We start from the raw sequence: 19,590 nt of genomic DNA, 5'->3' as shown, positions 1-19,590 counted from the left end.
GGGCTCCAAGGCGGATAGTAGCAGTGGAAATGGAGAGGCAGAGACAAGATAGGAGGAACGTTTTAGAGGCAAAATCAATAGGATGTCACAAAGTCATCATTGTTCCAAAGCCATCTAATCAGATAAAAGCCAGTAAAGTGATTTCCTAGAATCAATATTGGCAGCATTTTCACATTAAAGCCATGTCATATAGGAGGGTGTTGGGACACAAAAAGACTCTGTGATGTTTCTACCTTTCATTCAAATGCACTTAAAACTAGGAAATGACTGAAAACAGTGGTACTGTATTGTCAGGTATTCCAAGATTCCAAATGCCTGTTGCCAGCCTTGCTTTGGAAGTGCTACTTAAATTTACCAAAGACTAAAGGTAAAGATGAGCATATGGAGTAGAATATTCTCACCCACTCCAAACTTCCCTCAAATAAAAACCTTCACAGTAATGTTCTCAATTCTAAGGCTCGCTAACAAAGTATGGTTTTAAGTAGTCTACTTTTTCTTTGTCAAAAGATACCTGAAAGTAAGTATGGTGTTCATTGGTAGGTGGAATTATGGAACAATATTCTCAGCTTCTTGAGTTTCTCCTTATTAATTAGAATTTTTTAACTTTTTATTTTGAAATTATATAAAGAAAGTTGCAAAAATAGTACATACAGTTCTGTAGACTCTTCCCCCCAGCTTTCCCCAATAGTGAGGTCTTATAACTGTAGTATAATATCAAAACCAGGTAATGGACATTGGTATAATAATATTAAATAAACTGCAGACTTTATTCAGTTTTCACCAATTTTACATGCATTCATTTGTGCATGTGTGTGTGTGTATAGTTCTGTCCAATTTAATCATATGTATAGATTAGTGTAACTACTACCATGATCAAGATAAAGAACTGTTTCATACCAAGAAAGAACTCCCTATGCTACCCCTTTATAGTCATACCCACCTCCCCACACCTATCACATCCCTTAAAAAACTACTAATTTGTTTCCTATCTCTATCGCTTTATTATTTTAAGAATAGTGTTTCACAGAATCATATAGTATATAATTGGTTGAGATTGGCTTCTTTTTTTTTTTTTTACACTAATCATATGCCCTTGAGGTCCATCCAAATTGTTACATGTATCAGTAGTTTGTTTCTTCGGTTGCTGAGTAGTATTTCATTGTATGGATGTACTACGGTTTGTTTAACCATTCACCCATTGAAAGACGTTTGGGTTGTTTCCAGTTTTTGCTGTCATTAATATGAATAAAGCTGCTGTGAACAGTTAGATACAGGTTTTTGTGAACGTGTTTTCCCTTCTGTGGGGTAAATGCCCAAGAGTATAATTGCTGGGTTCTATGTTATGTACATGTTTAGGTTTGTAAGAAACTACCAAACTATTTTCCAAAGAGGCTGTACCATTTTACATCCTGATAAGCGATGTTTGCAGAGGAATTTTTTGTGTCCCAAGAGATTTTCACTTATGTTTTCTTTTAGAAGTTTTATGATTTTAGCTTTTATATATAAGTCTATGATCCATTTAGAGTTCATCTGTGATAGCTTTAAATAAAAGATCTTAATTCAGAACTTATTGATGTTCTCTCTATATATATATATTCTACATATATATTAAATATATATATATTTTTAAGAGACAAGGTCTTGCTCTGTTGCTCAGGCTAGCGTGCAGTGGTGCCATCATAGCTCACTGTAACCTTGAACTCCTGGGCTCAAGTAATCCTCCTGCCTTAGCCTCCTAAAGTGCTGGGATTATAGGCATGAGCTGTGGCACCAGGCCCAGTTTAAGATATTACAAAATTCTAATCAAAACTACAAACTAGCCCCAGCCAAACCAGTTACAGGCAGTCTGCCTGCCTTTGGAGAAGAAAGTATGATAGACTACTTACTTCTCTCCTCATCTGCTCTTCCCCTGTAGCCTACTAACCATGTTTTTAGGCACCCTCCAGGTTTTGGGGAAGGTGAAGCAACAAAAAGATGAGAAAGAGGATAACAAAGTCTATCTTAGCCTTCCATAATGCTCACTGAGCCTAACAGAAATTTGAAGCTGACTTTTCTCTCATGGGGTGATTTGGGGACTTTTTCAGAGATTTATCATCCCTGAGGAGCTCTCACCTATGGTTTTATTGACTCTGACAGATGCATTTCTCTTCCAAGTGCTCACTTGTGAATCCTTTCTAGAAAGGAGTTCTTGATGCTTTGGTTTCTTCATCACGCAGTCTTATGGTCCGCAGGAAACCTCCACAAATCTTTTGCCCTAACAACCTCTAGGACTACAGGCTTATCCAAAAGCATCAATGCTCTTGCTCTGCCACCAACAGTTAGTTGGTCATTTCTCATCATCTAGATTTCCCAGATGGAATCAAACCCTGCCCTCTATGTATCTTTTACTCTTCTCCCTTGTAGGTAGCAGGAGGATGAGCCTCACAACTTCTTTCAAAAATTGTTTCTCACAAAATCTTTCCCATTCTCCATTCTCTGACCACTTTTTATAGTCTTGACATAGTTAAGACTATAAAGACTATGAGAGGATCAAGGTAGTGGAACTGGTTCTAACACATTTCCTTTGTAAATGCTGCAGTTGGTCTGATACATGACTTTGGTATACAGAATCTGTTTTATCTAGGTGTCTCAATTGAAACTGCGATTTTCATATCTCATTGCCTATGTATGTAATACTTCTATAAATCTGTAATCTTTAGCTACCGCACAAAAGGCAACATGGCCCAGTCTTTCCCTCTCAATATTACCTCCTGTCACTCCTACCAAAAGTCTTCTTTATAGTATTATACTTGTCATACTGTTTCATATTTCTCTGCTTTTGATCTTACTGTCTCCTCTAACCCAAATGCCATTTCCTATTCCTATACCCTGTCTTTTGTCAAGCTCACTTCTAGTTCATCCTCATGCAACAGTATCCAAGTCAGGAGTTACATGCTCCCTCCCTTCTTTTTGGTATTCTTCCCGCATATCATCCTAGACTAAGTGCCTACCCCACCCCCCAACTACCTGAGTCCAACTCTGCATACTTTATTCTAGGACTAACTTTTTTATTCAATTTATCTTTTCATATGTCTGCTTACTGCAGCAGATTGAAAGCTCCTCCAGGATACAATCTTTGTATCCTCATCCCCTAGCACAATGACTGTCCTATTGAGGAACTCAATACACATTTGTTGGCCTGAAACAGAAGAGGAGAGTCAAAACTGACTTCCAGATAAAAAAGAATTACAATCTTTTAAAATATGGTCTATGTGGATATGACAACTTCTCAGAAATTACTGGACTCCAAGCCATTAATTAATCAATACAGTCTAGCTATCGATTATAGAGTTTCCTATTCCAGATTTACAGCCATGGGCCAATTAGGGATCCCTTAGTTTTATGAACTAAAACCCAATTGAAGTATCTAATTGCATCATGATAACATTTAAAATTCATTAGAATGCTTTATCTTAATAGAAAAAATATTTCTACACATTTACTCCATCTTTGTTTTCTTCCAGTGAAGAGTGTATTCAAGAATAGCTTTCCTGATCTCAACCAGATGAATAATTTACATAAAATGAACTAATGCATGTCATATCACTGCAAAAAAAGCTGTGTGTCTACAATCATACTCCTTCACATTTGTATTGTACTGCAGTTTATGAAATAGATGTGAAATTATAGATTACTGCATTTGATTCTCACAACTGTGTGAGATGTAGGAAGAGAAATCATTATCCACATTATCTACACATATCTTAAATGAGATAACTGAGGTTCAGAAAGAATAAATTATTTACTGCATGTCACATGGCTAATAAGTGGTTCGAGCTGATGTGAATATGTAGGGCTTTTGGCTTCAGTTTGAGTGTTTTTTCCATTATACTCTTTGTTGTGTGTGTTGATAGGAATCCTAACTTGCTGACAAAATAAGAAAGAAGGGAAAAACGAAGGCAAAAAAGTACACACACACACACACACACACACCCCTCTTATACCAGCAGAATACTATATGGTAATAATTGAGTCAATTTATGATCATAATATTTCTGCAATTTGGAAAAATACAAAGCTGACTCCGTACTGTACTCTTTTCATCTCTCCTCCTCTGCCAAAAAATCCAAATGGATTGAATGAAAACTTAAAAGCACTAAAAGAAAATATAGCTTATTTCTTATGATCTTGGAATTTAAAAGCCCTTTGTAAACATAAACTGGGGGGAAATATTATAAATATGACAGAAAAAGAACTAATTTACTTAATATACAAAGATTGTTTACATATCAGTTAATTTTAACAATTAGGAAAATGGTTTAAGAACATGGAATAGCAGTTTATAATTCACAGAAAAGGGAACTGAGATTGCCAACAAACATGTACAAATGTCCTTAATCTCATAATTAAAGAAATGCACACTAAAGCCATAATGAAATACGATTTTTTACTAATTAAACAGGCAAAAGATTTTGAAGTTCAGCCACATCTCATGTTGAAGATAGCAGGTAGAAACATGCACTGCTGATAGACACTTAAATTGATGTTGTCTTTATGGAGGGTAATTGAGCCATATCAAAAATTTAAATGCATATGCCCTTGGATCTAGCAATTTCACATCTGAGAATTTGAAGTATGAATGTGTGCACATGTGCATGAAGATATATGTAGTAAGATATTCTGAATTTTGTTGCTAATCACAAAAAAAGGAAACTTAGATGGTCATCAAGGACTGTAAATTATTACAGGCTCATGTAAAGGAATACTATGTGGTCATTACAAAGAGACAAAGTATATCTGTAGGTTCCAATATGGATAGAAGTCCAAAATATTCTCTTAAAAACAGTATCGTACCATCCCATTTATGTAAATGAATATGTATATATAGACATATGTTTGTATTTAAATATATTATGTATATTATGTTAAATACGTGCAAATATATTGTTATATAAATATATGTAATATGCTATATATTACATACTTTATATAATTATATACATATATGGGTACCTTTGTATAAAATATTTCTGGGTTCACAAAAACTGTTAATGGCCTCCTTTCTATAGGAGGTTGTGGGAGGTACCCTTTTTTTATTCTTTACCTTATATCCTTCTGAACTCCTGGAATTTTTTGCCAAGAGTATTTATCACTTACTGTTTCAGGAGAAAAATTAAAAGATGATTAATTTTTTTAAAAAACCTGTTTCAAACCCATGTCTCCCTCTAGCTGTTTTACTGTTGTCACCCCTTCACAATCAGACTTGTGGAATTAATCTTCACTTCCTCATATTTCATTCATTTTCTCAACCCATTGAAATCTTATTTTTGTCCTCTTTTCTGAAACTGCTCTTGCCAAAGTCTCCAGTTACCTCTAAATTCAATTCCCAAATTCAGTGGCTGCTATTAATCCACCTTTCTTGAGACCCCTCTTTCCTGGCCTTCTGTGATACTTGACTCACCTGGTTTTTCTTCTCTCTCAAATTCTTCAGTGTCTTTTGTCAGTTTTGTAGCTTTAAATGTTAACATGCCTCAGGTTGTTTTTAGGTTGTCTTCTCAATATGTATGTTCTGTTTCACTGTTCACATCTACCCCGACAGGAACCTCAAACTCAACTTGTATAAAACTTGATTTTATTTATACTCTCACCTCAACCAGCATTGCCTCCTCTTTCCTATCCCTGTGAAGGACATCACCATCTTTCACCCAGTGTTTCAAGCCAGAAATGAGCAGTTGTCCTGGACTCTACCCTCTCCCCAATTCCTCCAGCATTCCAGTCATCAAAGCCTATTTACCTCCTAAATCTCTCTCAGTGCCATCTACTTCTTCCCCATATCTGTTAGTCTAATTCATTATCTTTACTCAGATTACTACCATAATCAATGAACTGGTTTCTAGGTCTTTCATTTCTTTTCTCTCCACTCTCTGTGTACTCCTTTCTTTCTCCACTCCTTAGCCAAGGTAGTTTTACTGAGACACACATCTTACCGTGTAATTCCCCTTCTACCACCTAAAGCCTTCCGATGTACATCTACTGGTATTGTGATCAAATTTAAATACCCACACATGACTACAAGTCTGTGATCTCTCTCAAACCTCATTATTCACCAGGCCTCACCCACTCCAACACCCCAGCCTCTTCTCCTTCTAATATCCATACTGTAGTAGAGCCACACTGCTGAATTTCTTTCACTGTCTGAACACCACAGCCTTGCATACTGTAATACAGGCCTTTTCACATGCTATCCGTTTTCTGTAGATCTCCACACCTGCATATAGTGAAATCCACCCCATCCCCATGAAGATGGTTACAACTTTGTGTTACTGTTTTCTCCAAGAAGTCTTCTCTGAACCACCCCCACCTTAAAATCCTCTACTTAGAGCTCATAGAGCCTTTTTTTGGCATCCTTTTTCGTAAGTCTTGTCACATTGTATTATAATGGATTGTTAACTCACTAGATTATAAATTGTGTGTGAGTACAAAGACCATGCTTTTCTTCTTCACCTTTGTATTCCTTGCATCTACCTCTAGTATAGTGCCTGACCCATAATGCACACCAGGTAAGTATTGGTTAGATAGATGGATTCATACATATATTCATTTATTCAACCAAACGAGAAACTAATGGGAAAGCAAATCAGTTATGAGTTTAGGAATTACTAAAAAGTCAGTGTTGCCAAGCATGTTGGCTCACACCTGTAATCCTAGCACTTTGGAAGGCTGAGGTGGGCAGATCACCTGAGGTCAGGAGTTCAAGACCAGCCTGGCCAACATGGTAAAACCCCATCTCTACTAAAAATACAAAAATTAGCTGGGAGTGGTTGGTGGTACACATCTGTAATCCCAACTACTTGGGAAGTTGAGGCACCAGAATCACTTGAACCCAGGAGGCGGAAGTTGCAGTGAGCTGAGATTGCACCACTGCACTCCAGCCTGGGCGACAAGAGAGAGACTATGTCTCAAAAAAAAAAAAAGTCAGTGTTATTGAACTTCACCAGTTTTTTTCCTCTCTTATCCTTCTACCCATTACTTTTATGGCAATTATGAGACTAAAAGTCTAGCAACTGAAATCAGAAATAAGGAAATAAAAGCTGTAGTCTGTCCACTCTTACTGGTATGTTACTTGAGTTGGATTACGAGTTTGGTTTGGTTTGGTTTAGTTTCTGTTTTTTAAAATTCAATATAGTTGTGTTTATATTGAATTTGTTTAATAGGTGCTAGTAGATTATATTACCTTTGCAATTTAAGGACAAAAAGATATGTTATAACATGGTACAGTTTCTGTAAAGGAATTGTTCCCTAGTGTCTATCATATTGGAGGCAAGTTGGATTTTCTACTCCCTAGAATATGTCTTAAGGTTTATAATCTAGTCTTCCTTCTGTATCCACCTTCACTGTGTGTATACATGTATATGTACCAAGTACAAAGTAGGTAAGGATATTTTTGTCTATGCTGATACATTTCTTTACCATGAGTTTCTCATTTTGAGTGACAACTCAGGCTGACAAATATCCTTCTTCATCATTACCAGCTGGTCCCATTAGACCATCCTGTCCTAGAGGCTGAGAGCAGGGAGAAGTAAGACCTATATGTTATGTTTCCATAAATAGCTTTTTAATGTGAGTGGTGTGGTATGTATTTTTAAGCTAACATAAAAATCAGTGAGTAATATAAGCAGTAGAGACTACTGGCTTTAACTACAGCAGGTAAACCAGTTCAGCCGGTGCTGTCAGGATCCTCAGGCTGAACAAGTCTTTGCACATAAGTAGAGCTCTGGTGAATGAGCTCTAATTTCTTTTTTTTTTTTTTAATCCAGGGAGGAAAACCTTTAAAATTATAATACAAGAAAGGATCTGCACTTTCAATTGGCAAACATCAGTTGAATATTTTCACAAAATACCTAATTGGAAAATAATAAAATCCAGGGAGCAAGTAAAGCTACATTTTTCCCAAAGTGAAAGCTCAAATTCAATTTTTAAAAAACTGATTAGACACTATATAAACTTGCTGGTAGAGTATTAGGGTACCCAATTTTGTTAATTACTACCTAGGACATTTTTAAACAAAGTGAGTGCCTTAGAAATGCATACTGGTGAATACAACAGTATGTTGCTGCACCCAGCTTACTGGCTGAGCTATCTCATCAGGAATTCACTGAAGCAGTCTGGAATCATAACTGCCAAGCCAAGCAGAAACTCACCTGCACTGGAGTCCAGGATTTTATGTGGCAATAAGCATTTTTAATTAAAAGTTTCCCAATTCCTAAATTTGGAACTTAATCTGTAAACATGTAGCAGATTGAGCTAGCACCACCAAGCCTCATTGGAGCTGTGGGGGAAATGTGGCATTCTGAAAAATTGGCCAGTTAAGCTGAGAAAATCCAGCTGTGTTTTACTTAAAATTGCACTAATCAGTGTTATTTTATTCCTTTTTTTCTTCACCAGTGTATCTGCTGTTATGTGAATGTTGGCTCCCCATCTCCCAGCCCTTCACTTTTATCTTTTAAGACTGATTTCATATAGGGATGAGGATTCAAGCAATATAATACTCATTCACTTTAGTGAGTAATAGAAAGCCTCACCTGGCTAGTAGTTTATTTCTTAAATAAGTCAGAAGCATCAGGTAATTTTCATCAGCAAAGCAATTAGATTTTAACCATTACCTATCACATTGCTAGAGGTCTTGAAGTTTACACAGAAATCAAGATCGTCTGCTGACCTTAAGATAAAAATATAAAGAATATGGTGTGCCTTAATTAGAAGTAAAATTGCCTCTGGGAAGCAGTTTTTTATTTAAATCAATACATAGTCTGTTGGAGCCCTGAATTATTCTTACATGGTGTTCGGGATGATGGGGCAGTATGGGAAGTAGTCAGGGAGAGAACCTGGCCAGTAGTCAAGGGATTCACAAAGTCCACTTTCAAGGATGGGTTAGATTTTTTGATGAAGGCCATTGTCAGATTGGACTGGGAATCATTATTTTAAACTCATTATTCTCCCAATAAATCCACATTCTGCTTTCTGTTAGAGGAGTAAACTCTGGTGCCACACAGGGCTACTAAAACTCTGTAGTTAGTAGATCTAAGAAAAATCAATTCAGAAGAAGGTAAACATGAATTAGAGGAAACTTGGGGTTACTAATGCTATTATATTAAAATATTTGTACAAATAATGCCTCCCCTGTCCCAAGCCAGTCCCAGGCTGTTTGATCTTCCTGTTTACTATAATCTTGCTTCTCTGGGAATTACTTCTGTCTTCTTAGAGATACTTTCTTCCCAATACAGGGAGGGCTTGCTTATTTATTCAGTAATAATGTTGAATATATTCGTGACTTTGGTTTTCAATTCAGTACACACACACATAAAAATGCCAAAAAATATGACATTCTGAACTATGTATTAATTAAAATTTCGGTAACTAAGTGGCTTAGTTTTAAATTCTCTTATGGCTACATTTGAAGTTAGACCTGAGTATCAAAATGAAACTTGTTCAGCACTGGAAATACAGTGAAAAAATAGTTTTCACCATCTTTCTGTAAAAGAAGAAAATATATGTAAGCCAGGTAAGTTTCAGTAAAATAATACCTAGAAACATTAAACCACGGTAGGCACTGTAAAGGAAACAGAACACATGTGAGAGAAAGCTTTGTACTTGCAAGGTGAGATATAGGAAATAGCTTCTAGTAGGGGCATGGGAATTGTATGTGAAGCAAGCTAAAGTTTCTCAAGTTAGTCCCTAGTAGAGGTTTTACTTTTTATTTTTTATTTATTTTGTATTTTTTGTAGAGTTGGAGTTTCACCATGTTGCCCAGGCTGGTCTCAAATTGCTAAACTCAAGTGGTCTGCCCACCTCAGCCTCCCAAAGTGCTGGGATTACAGGTGTGAGCCACCTAGTAGAGGTTTTAATAAGAGATTATCTCCCACTCCCAGAGTTGGCCTCGTCTCTTTTCTATTGCCTTTTACTGAGAACTTGTTCATAGAAATGGATAGAAGCCTCACCATTCCTTCCTTTCTGTCTTAAAGTAGTCGACTTTGCCATGTTTGCAGAGCGTGCCCCTTGCGTTATTCAAGCCATAGCTTCTTGCTGCCTTCCAGCTCTAATCTCCTTATAGGTGTAGCACCATGGCAACAGGCCCAGCCTAGAGCCCAGGTGCCTTGTTTGTTACCTGAGGGGCTGGGTGCAGCCTGAAGGAATAGAAGAAGGAATATTACCTATCCTACAAATTGTTTGGATAGATGAAGTCTTGATCTGTTGTTTGTGTTTCTGTTCTGCTTCTATGGAAGACTTGAAATAACACCTGGAAAACATTTATTCAAAGATGTTATCAGTAACCAAAGGCAACAAAGAAGCCATCTTCTATTTGTTCTCGTCTTCTAAACAGAGAGTTGTTTTCTGACATATAGTTCAGAAAGTGACTTGCTATACCGGGACATGTGGCACCGCTATGATTTGGGGTTGCACTGCCAGGTGGCTCTACCATTGCTTCATGTAGGTAGACATTTATTTTGTTTGAAATAAAATTAATTTATGCTTTAGAAATTTTTCCTAGAGAATTTAAAAAATAAAAGTTGCCTTTGTCATACCTCCTTCTGTTTTAAACATGCCTTAATCTTTCCTGTTGAGAAGCTCACCCCAGAGCATGAGAGGATTTTTCCTTCCAGCAACTCCTCCTGGGAAAAATGAGCTAGAATTGTTGTTTTGTTTAAGAAAGATTACAGTGTCCAGTTTCCTTAATCAGGCTTCCCGTGTAGCATATTGGGAAAGATTATATGATAATTAAAGTACAATCTTTCTAACATTTAATTATTTATAGTTGATGTACTATATTTGCAGTACATAACATGTCATTGTCTTATACATAAAACAAAGGGAAATAAATATGGAGCTTACATTGTTATATTTTTCTTTTCTGTTTTTTTAATTTTTAAATATTTTAATTTTTTGTTCTTGCCCAATATCAGAAAAATAAACATTGTCATTTTAAGATACAAAACATTAGGTAGCATTTGTCCCTTTTGTGCATACTTTGTACTATCAACAAGAAATATAAATGTTGACTTTTTTACTTTAAAAATTACTAAATATCAGAACACATGTTTTGCAGCCTAAACTTTAAATGGTGGCTTATTTGTGTGTGTGTGTGGAAAGAAGAAGAACTAAAATCCTTATAAGCTTAAGATTTTTCTTATTTTGTGAAATTTGATTAAACAGTGTTAGAATAAAGGTAGAAAGGAGAAAGCAGCCTTAATGCTAGTTTCTTATATCTTTTTACTTTATAATTTAACCAAAAGCTACTCTGGCATTAAATATTTAAGTTCCTTTTAGTGTTAATGTGGTTATTTCAAGGAATTAAATGAAGCTACTTATTTAATGTGTTTTATAAAAACAATTGTCTTTACACAAGGCATTTCTTTTTATCCTTATTACTAAGTACTTCTGCTTGAAATATGTGTGTGTAACTCTGGGTGTTTACTTCAATAGATACTATGATTATTGAGTCAAACTGCATGGCCATCCAGTTTGGGATTCAAGAATATTGTACTTAGGTTTGACTCCTTTAATTCTTTCAAGAGGAAGGCAGTGAAGTACTGGCTCTTGTAGTGACAAGAGTCATGATTCCTAGCATTCTTCTTGTAAACAACTAGGAAACAAAATCAGCCAGGATGACTGAATGGTGTTGACAAAGATCTCTCTTCTAGATGAGAGTTTGGGCTTTTTTTTCCATGGTGGGAGGTTTCTTCAAGGCATTTTATTCTTTATTCATGCTTATACAGTAAAGCATGTATTGAACCAAAAGCCTGCCAGAAAAGAATTCTATATTGAGATGGAAATCAGGACTTTTGAAAGACAAGGTCTTGTGATAAAAAGTTGAGCTTCGACTCTGTGTGTGTGTGTGTGTGTGTGTGTGTGTGTGTGTTCTGCCAAAGTAGAAAGAAACAAAATGAAGATTCAGCCACTACTATTCTGTCAATGATATAAGAGGATAAAGCTATAACATGAAAAACAAAAAGAAATCATTTGTCTTTTGGCAATACCTTTGCATAAGAAAGAATGTATAAGATAACCTTAAAGAGTATATATTTCTCCATCTTCCAAAATAGGAATAAGAATAAAAAACAATGTCTGTAATGGGATTTGAAGGTCACTCAAGACTAGTAAAATTATAGTATATTTTTATGCCATATTGAAAAAAAGTGTGTGTGCACTCACATAGGTATATAGAGAGAATATATTTGCCACATAAATATGATTACTATTATTGTTACTGTAGATTAACTATTAATTTGTTCCTCATTTATTTCTTCCCTTAGGCGTTTGTACATTTATTGTTATCCTCCATTGCATTAGACCTTCATTTCCTTGCTGGCCAAGTTACACTACCTTAAATATCTTTTTCTACTTTTAGGTCTCGTGGGCTGCCTAAACTAAAAGAGTCACGTTCCCATGAATCCTTGCTGAGCCCGTGCAGCGCAGTGGAATGTCTGGATCTTGGTAGAGGGGAACCTGTATCAGTGAAACCACTTCATAGTAGCATCCTTGGACAAGACTTCTGCTTTGAGGTAAAAATAAAGTGTAGAAAAAAGGAAGAGTAGTTAAACAACAATTGGATTTTCTGTCCAGTAATTTTGCGATTTCATTACTGTGCACTTGATGATTTAATTAACTGGTTTTCAGTTGCTAGAAATTATCTACTTACAGAGAAAAAGTTAGAAATCTTTTCATCTAATCATATTCGCAGTTAAAGTTATTAAAGATAGCTTTGCATTCCTTTTGGCTTTGTCTCCTTTCAGTAAAATTTGATTCTTAGTACATTTTCATCAGTGGACAAGACTAACAATAACATTACATTACTATGTTAATTTTTGGTATTGGTAAGGATGTCACTCATCATGTTATTTTTCTAACCACAGCATGAGTGGTTCAAGATCTGAGACTGTGTTTTTCTTATTTATCCGTCCATCCATCCATCTATCCATCCATCCTAATTCCAGGACGTTTTGACCTAAATGTCTTATTTATTTTTGAAATCCCCTGTAACTAACCCAGACCCCAGCACATTGCAGGTGCCTGATTTTTGAATAAACAAAATTGCCAACTATCATAAGGTAATTTCTCCCTTCCAAATATATACTACTAGCCAGTTACAAGTAAAATTCAAAAACTATATATACATGTATTTATACATACATAGAATTATTAGGGCTGAGATTTGATTAATTAACAAGAGCTTACGAAGTGACTACAGATGAGTCCTATACTAGATGTTGTAGAAGTCAAAAGATGTTTGGTTCCTCTTCTTATGGACCAGCACTGTCCAAAAGAAATATAGTACAATCTGCATACATATCCAAAATATTATCATTTCAACATGTTCACTATCAGAGAAATTGTTTCCTTTTTTTTAAAACTAAGTCTTCAAAATCTGATGTGTGTTTACACTTGCAGCACATCTCAATCTGGAATAGCCATGTGAGGCTAGTAGCTGCTGTATTGGACAGAGCATATAATCTGATCGGATTTATTAGGTTGTGACCAGAGATTGAGTTAATAAGTGAGCAAACTTCAGCAATTTGGGCAGGATATTTATTGGTGTTCTTTTTTATAAAAATCAGTTGAACTTTCTTGTATTTGCGGAACTCAGTTCATTAGGCTGTATATCAAGCCCAGAGTTAGGTGCTAAGTATATAACAACATATTTCATTTTTTTTTTTTTTTTTTTTTTGAGACGGAGTCTCGCTCTGTCGCCCAGGCTGGAGTGCAGTGGCGCGATCTCGGCTCACTGCAAGCTCCGCCTCCTGGGTTCACGCCATTCTCCTGCCTCAGCCTCCCGAGTAGCTGGGACTACAGGCGCCCGCCACCACGCCCGGCTAATTTTTAGTATTTTTAGTAGAGACGGGGTTTCACCGTGTTGGCCAGGATGGTCTCGATCTCCTGACCTCGTGATCCACCCGCCTCGGCCTCCCAAAGTGCTGGGATTACAGGCGTGAGCCACCGTGCCCGGCCAACATATTTCATTTTTAAAGGACTGTGTTAATAGTGGTCAGGCTAACCTAATAAATGACTAGAAATCAACAGGCTGATTGCGTAGTGGAGGAAAAATGGGTTCCAAAGATAGTAATTCAATATTAGTAACTCTTCAATTTCATTTAGTACCCTTCTATAATATAGTAAAGAGAGTCTCAAGAAATCTGATAAGCTGTTTCAGAAACTCTCATCCTTTATTACCTATTTTTTACTAACTCAAAGTTGAACATATTTATTTGCAGGTAATTTAAGGTATTGCCTGAAAGGCCTTTAATTTTGATTTTTCTGAACCATAGGCCAGTTTTAATTTCCTTGGATGAATTTAAAATGGCCTTTGTTCTCATACCTGGAAATGGATGTGGATGCTACCTAAGCAAAAAGCAGATGTAGATGTAGATATAGGTATCAGAAAACTAGCAAAGAACATCTTAGTTTCTTATGGTATGATTTAGGTTCATAGCATATGTCTAACTCACAGCTTTGCATTCCTTTTGGCCTTGTCTACTTTCAATAAAATTGGACTCTTAGTACATTTTCATCAGAGGACAAGACTAACAAAAACACTAAATTAGCATATTAATTTTTTAGTATTGGTAAGGATGTCGCTCATTAGGTTATTTTTGTAACCACAGCATGAGTAGTTTGGGATCTGAGACCATGTTTTTCTTATCTATCCATCCATCCATCCTAATTCCAGGACATTTCAACCTTATCATTTAAGAGTTAGAGGTATGCTGTGAACCCTAATGACAGAGCCCTGAAATCCAGTGTTTTCTTTTTCTTATGTCTAATTTTTATGTTGAAGGTTACCTACTTAAGTGGAAGTAAATGCTTCAGCTGTAACTCTGCTTCTGAGAGAGATAAGTGGATGGAAAACCTTCGCAGGACAGTTCAACCTAATAAGGTAATAGTAGCTTCAAGTATCTAAAAAATGTACAACTTTGTAAGCAGTTAGTTGATAGAAGGTAAGTGTGGTAGTAATACCTTAATTTGTCTACAGCTTGAGAGTTTTAAAGCACATTTATATGTTATGCCATTTGTAGTAAGCCCTTATTATATCACTATAAAGAAGTATCTGAGACTGGGTAATTTATCAAGAAAAGCAGTTTAATTGGCTCACGGTTCTGCAGGCTTTACAGGAAGCATGGTGCTGTTATCTGCTCAGCCTCTAGTAAGGCCTCAGGAAACTTACAGTCATGGCAGAAGGCAGAAGGGGAGCAGGCACATCACATGGTGAAAGCAGGAGCAAGCGAGAGAGAGAGTGTGTGTGTGAGTGACTTAGGGGGAAGGTGCCACACACTTTTAAACCACCAGATCTCACAGGAACTCAGTATCAGGAAGATGGCACCAAGGCATGAGGAATCTGCCCCCATGATCCAAACACCTCCCACCAGGCCCCACCTCTAGCACTGGGGATTACAATTCAACATAAAATTTGGGCAGGGACAACTATCCAAACTGTATTATCATTTTAAGCTAAAAGCAGTCTTACTGCAGATACTATTGCCATGGTTCTACCAGCATGGATAAAAGGACTCTGAAAAGTTAGGTGAATTGGCCATGTCAGAAGCTAGTACATGATAGAAGAGCGACTAGAATACGAGCTTCTTAACAGCTTATCTGTTTTATTTGCAGATATTAGACTGGTTATATGAAAACTTACCATTACAAAATGATATTTTCTTAACCCAAGTAAATAAAATAGAATGAACTATATATAATATATATAATGAACTATATATAATTCCAAGATTCTAATGCATGCTTGTTTAGAGCTTGCTGTTAACCTAAGCAATGAGATAGCAATCCCTTTCATTATTTGTTGACTCCCCTTAATAGAGTACCTAATGAACATTGCCAACTTAAGAAAAAAATGTTTTTTTTTCTACAATGTCAGCTCTGAAATTCAGCTTTGTTGCCTCTTTATAGGACAATTGCAGGCGAGCTGAAAATGTTCTTCGTTTATGGATCATTGAAGCCAAGGACCTTGCCCCTAAAAAGAAATATTTCTGCGAACTGTGCCTTGATGATACCCTCTTTGCTCGTACAACCAGCAAGACCAAAGCAGACAATATTTTCTGGGGCGAACATTTTGAATTCTTCAGCCTTCCACCTCTTCATAGTATCACAGTTCACATTTACAAGGATGTGGAAAAAAAGAAAAAAAAGGACAAGAATAATTATGTAGGTCTAGTCAACATCCCCACTGCCAGTGTGACTGGTCGCCAATTTGTAGAAAAGTGGTATCCAGTGAGTACACCTACACCCAACAAAGGAAAGACAGGAGGACCTTCTATTCGGATTAAATCACGTTTCCAAACTATCACCATTCTGCCTATGGAGCAATACAAAGAATTTGCAGAATTTGTCACCAGCAACTACACCATGCTGTGTTCTGTCCTTGAGCCAGTAATTAGTGTGAGAAATAAAGAGGAGTTGGCTTGTGCCTTAGTGCACATTCTTCAAAGTACTGGCAGAGCCAAGGTAAGTGGAAAAGGGGGATTGCAGTACCTGAAGTCTCTTCCCTACCTTTCATAAACCAAGATATGGATATTGTAGAAATCCAAATTAGAGAAATGTGCTTTACTATTGGTCAAAACAAGAAGAATTAAGAAGAAAACCTATTAGATCCAGAAAAGATGAAGATTATAAAACTAAACAAGTAAAATGGAGAGACCAACAAATATTTAAAGCCAATTTGCATGAAACATAGATAACACAGCCAGCTCTTTCTTGTCTGACAAAATAAATGGTAGGATTGGCACGATAACCCTACAGCATGTTCAAGGTTCCTTATCTTTAATTTAGTTCTAGAGTGTTGTATGGTGGTTTTCTTCCTCACTGTATTTTATTTAAGATTAACTGATGACTGTATCCTCTAGGCACAGAAGGAAGTATTCCAGAAGCATATTGAGTATTAGCAAGAGTCTTTGTGGGATTAAAATCTATATTTAGAATAAAAATCCAAGGGATATGATACAATTGGTAGCTGTTTCATGATACACTTATCTTATTTCACCTTGGATAGAAGTAAAAACTCAGGAATATTTTTTATTTAAAGGAGAAATATGCTGGTTGTAGGAAGAACAAAAACCAGTTGAGAGAGTCTTTGACCTATGAAGGATATTAACTAGGAAGAGTTACCGTTATACTGTATGCAAACTGGTCATGATAAAATTACATCTCAGATCCAAAGAAACTCACAGCTAGAATAATGTATTTAGAACCAAACAAAGTACTATTACTATTTCTTGATATGTCGGAATATATCAATATATTCAATATTTAGTCTCGTATCTGGCTTCTATGGATTATAACTTTTGTGTTTAAGTTTACTTATGATAATCTTGGGCATTCTGTCATTAAAAAGCTTATGAGTTTGGAGTGAGGTGTCACTGAAATTTTGAATTGTATGGATATATTTCTACTTTTCAGTTGCTCAAGGTTCAGAATATACATTAAGACTTTTTTTAATGACTTAATACTGATTTACGTACATTTTAGGTAGAATAAACACCCATTTAAAGTGGAAAAGTTCAGTAAGCTTTGACCGATTTTGCACCCATTGAAACCACCACTATGATCAAGATACAGAATGTTACCGTTACCCCCAAGAGTTTCCTCCTGTCTCTTAGCATTAAGTTTAATAGTGATTCCTAAGTCTACAACTCTGTTATACTGTTAAGCTGCCCCAGAGTAAGTCCCATTGATGTTTAAAATGCTTAATTTTAAAGTAAAATAAATCAGCATATTCCTCCTATTTTAGCATTTGCAGCCCTTGAAATATCCAATAATTATATAGCATTCAAAATATACGATGTTATCACATTCAAACTGAACAACCAACATTGAGCTTTACTAGAAGTTCTTTAAGACTGTTGAGGAATGAAGCAGCTGTTTCTTTGCACCTTTATTTCCCCTTATGCTATCCTTCTGGATTGATGGATGGATGGACGGATGGATGGGTGGGCGGGCAGACAGAAAGATAGCCTAGACAGTGACTTCAAGTGATGAGTTCAGTAGATTCTACATTGACACTGTGGACCGATTTGTAAGTATTATATATTGAACACCTAATATATGCCAGAAACTGTTAGGTACTGGAGATATGGTGGTAAACAAAAACAGAAACTGGTTTTCTGGGGAAAATAAATATTAATCAAGTAATTACAGAAATAAATATGATTACAGTGAGAACTGCAGAGGATAAAAAGAGAGATGATACTATGAAATGGAGCAAGGGGAGCTGACTAATGGAGTTCAGGGGCAATGTTGGTCAGGGACACCTTCACTGAGGAAATGATGTGTGAACTAAAATCCAAAGGATCCCAGGAATGAGCTACCTGACAGTGGGAGTGGAAGCAAGGGTGGGAGCAGAGCAGAACTGAGAACAGTATTTGGAAAAAAAAAAAAGGCTTTGTGGTGAATAGAGAACATTGTGTGTGTTAGAAAGGGCTTGGTGTATTAAAGGACCTAAAAAGAAAAGGTACAAGGCTTGAAAGGTAGACAGAAACCAGACAATATAGGGACTTGTAGACTGCATTCAGAATTATGGCCTTTATCAAAAGTGCAATGGAAAATCTTTGAGGGAATTTTAAATGTAGGGGTAGTAACACCTAAGATTTTATCCTGATTGCTTTTTTTCCTTTCAGATGAATCTGATAGCTTTAGTTTTAAAGCAGCATTTCCAGGATGTCTGATATTTCAAAAGTCTCTTCTAATGTGTATTATTTATTCAGTTGCTTTCTGCCTGATTGAACATTATTCTACCAGGATTTTCTGACTGACTTGGTGATGTCTGAGGTGGATCGTTGTGGAGAGCATGATGTCTTGATATTCAGAGAGAACACTATTGCCACCAAATCCATTGAGGAATACCTCAAGTTGGTGGGACAACAGTATCTTCATGACGCACTGGGTATGAAAGAGAAAAACATCTATTTTCTTTTCTTTACTTTTCAGTTTTAAGCTATTTCACCCCCATGAGACAAATGAATTGAGCTCAAATTCTGCATGTTATTTAGTTCTAGCTGACTCAGGTGTTAAGGTTTGAATCATGGCTGTAAGAAGTCTGCAGTACTCACCAGTAGAGAAATAATAATAAATGTAGAAACAGAAACCTTGTCAGCATAGACTGCTACCCCAGGTCCCCAGCTTCATGATTCCAGGATGCACAGTAATATCAGCAGTGTCCACTGATAGATCTGAGGTGGTCTGTTTTGCCCAAAGTTTTGGGTGTTTATATGATGATATTATTACCTAGTCTTGAGAGTGTTACCCTGACATTTGTTATCATGCATGCAAAACTCTAATCAAAAGTGAAGAAACTCTTGCCACTTCCCACAACTCCCCCCACAAATTTCTGCCTTTCTCTAGAATTTTTAACATAACTAATTTTTGTCCAATCAGTAGTTCTTGCTGACTAGGCTACGCACTTGCAGTTCCAGATTTGGTCATGAAATTGAGGCATTAACCACTAGAGTAAGGTACTGTGCTGGTCACTTTAATATACATCATGATAGAGCAGATGTGAGTTCCTTGAAGGAAATAGCCCTTTGTTTTACCTCCATATCCCCACTACCTGCA

At 36.4% G+C, this 19,590-nt stretch overlaps 1 protein-coding gene across 9 annotated transcripts in view; it reads left to right on the top strand.

Moving 5' to 3' along the window:
• Positions 1–19,590, top strand: part of RASAL2 (RAS protein activator like 2) — a 380,784-nt gene that overhangs the window by 326,272 nt on the left and 34,922 nt on the right. For all 9 annotated transcript variants that reach the window (XM_004027955.5, XM_004027957.5, XM_019027079.4 and 6 more), the window contains 4 exons: positions 12,386–12,539; positions 14,810–14,908; positions 15,934–16,488; positions 18,778–18,922. In XM_004027955.5, coding sequence (XP_004028004.1) covers positions 12,386–12,539; positions 14,810–14,908; positions 15,934–16,488; positions 18,778–18,922 — 953 coding nt within the window. The remainder of the gene's footprint in view (positions 1–12,385; positions 12,540–14,809; positions 14,909–15,933; positions 16,489–18,777; positions 18,923–19,590) is intronic.

This window comes from Gorilla gorilla, chromosome 1 (genome assembly GCF_029281585.2).
Source record: "Gorilla gorilla gorilla isolate KB3781 chromosome 1, NHGRI_mGorGor1-v2.1_pri, whole genome shotgun sequence".
In the NCBI taxonomy this organism is placed as follows: Eukaryota; Metazoa; Chordata; class Mammalia; order Primates; family Hominidae; genus Gorilla; species Gorilla gorilla.
Note: the sequence above shows the minus strand (reverse complement) of the source record. Positions and strands in the feature narration are given on the sequence as shown.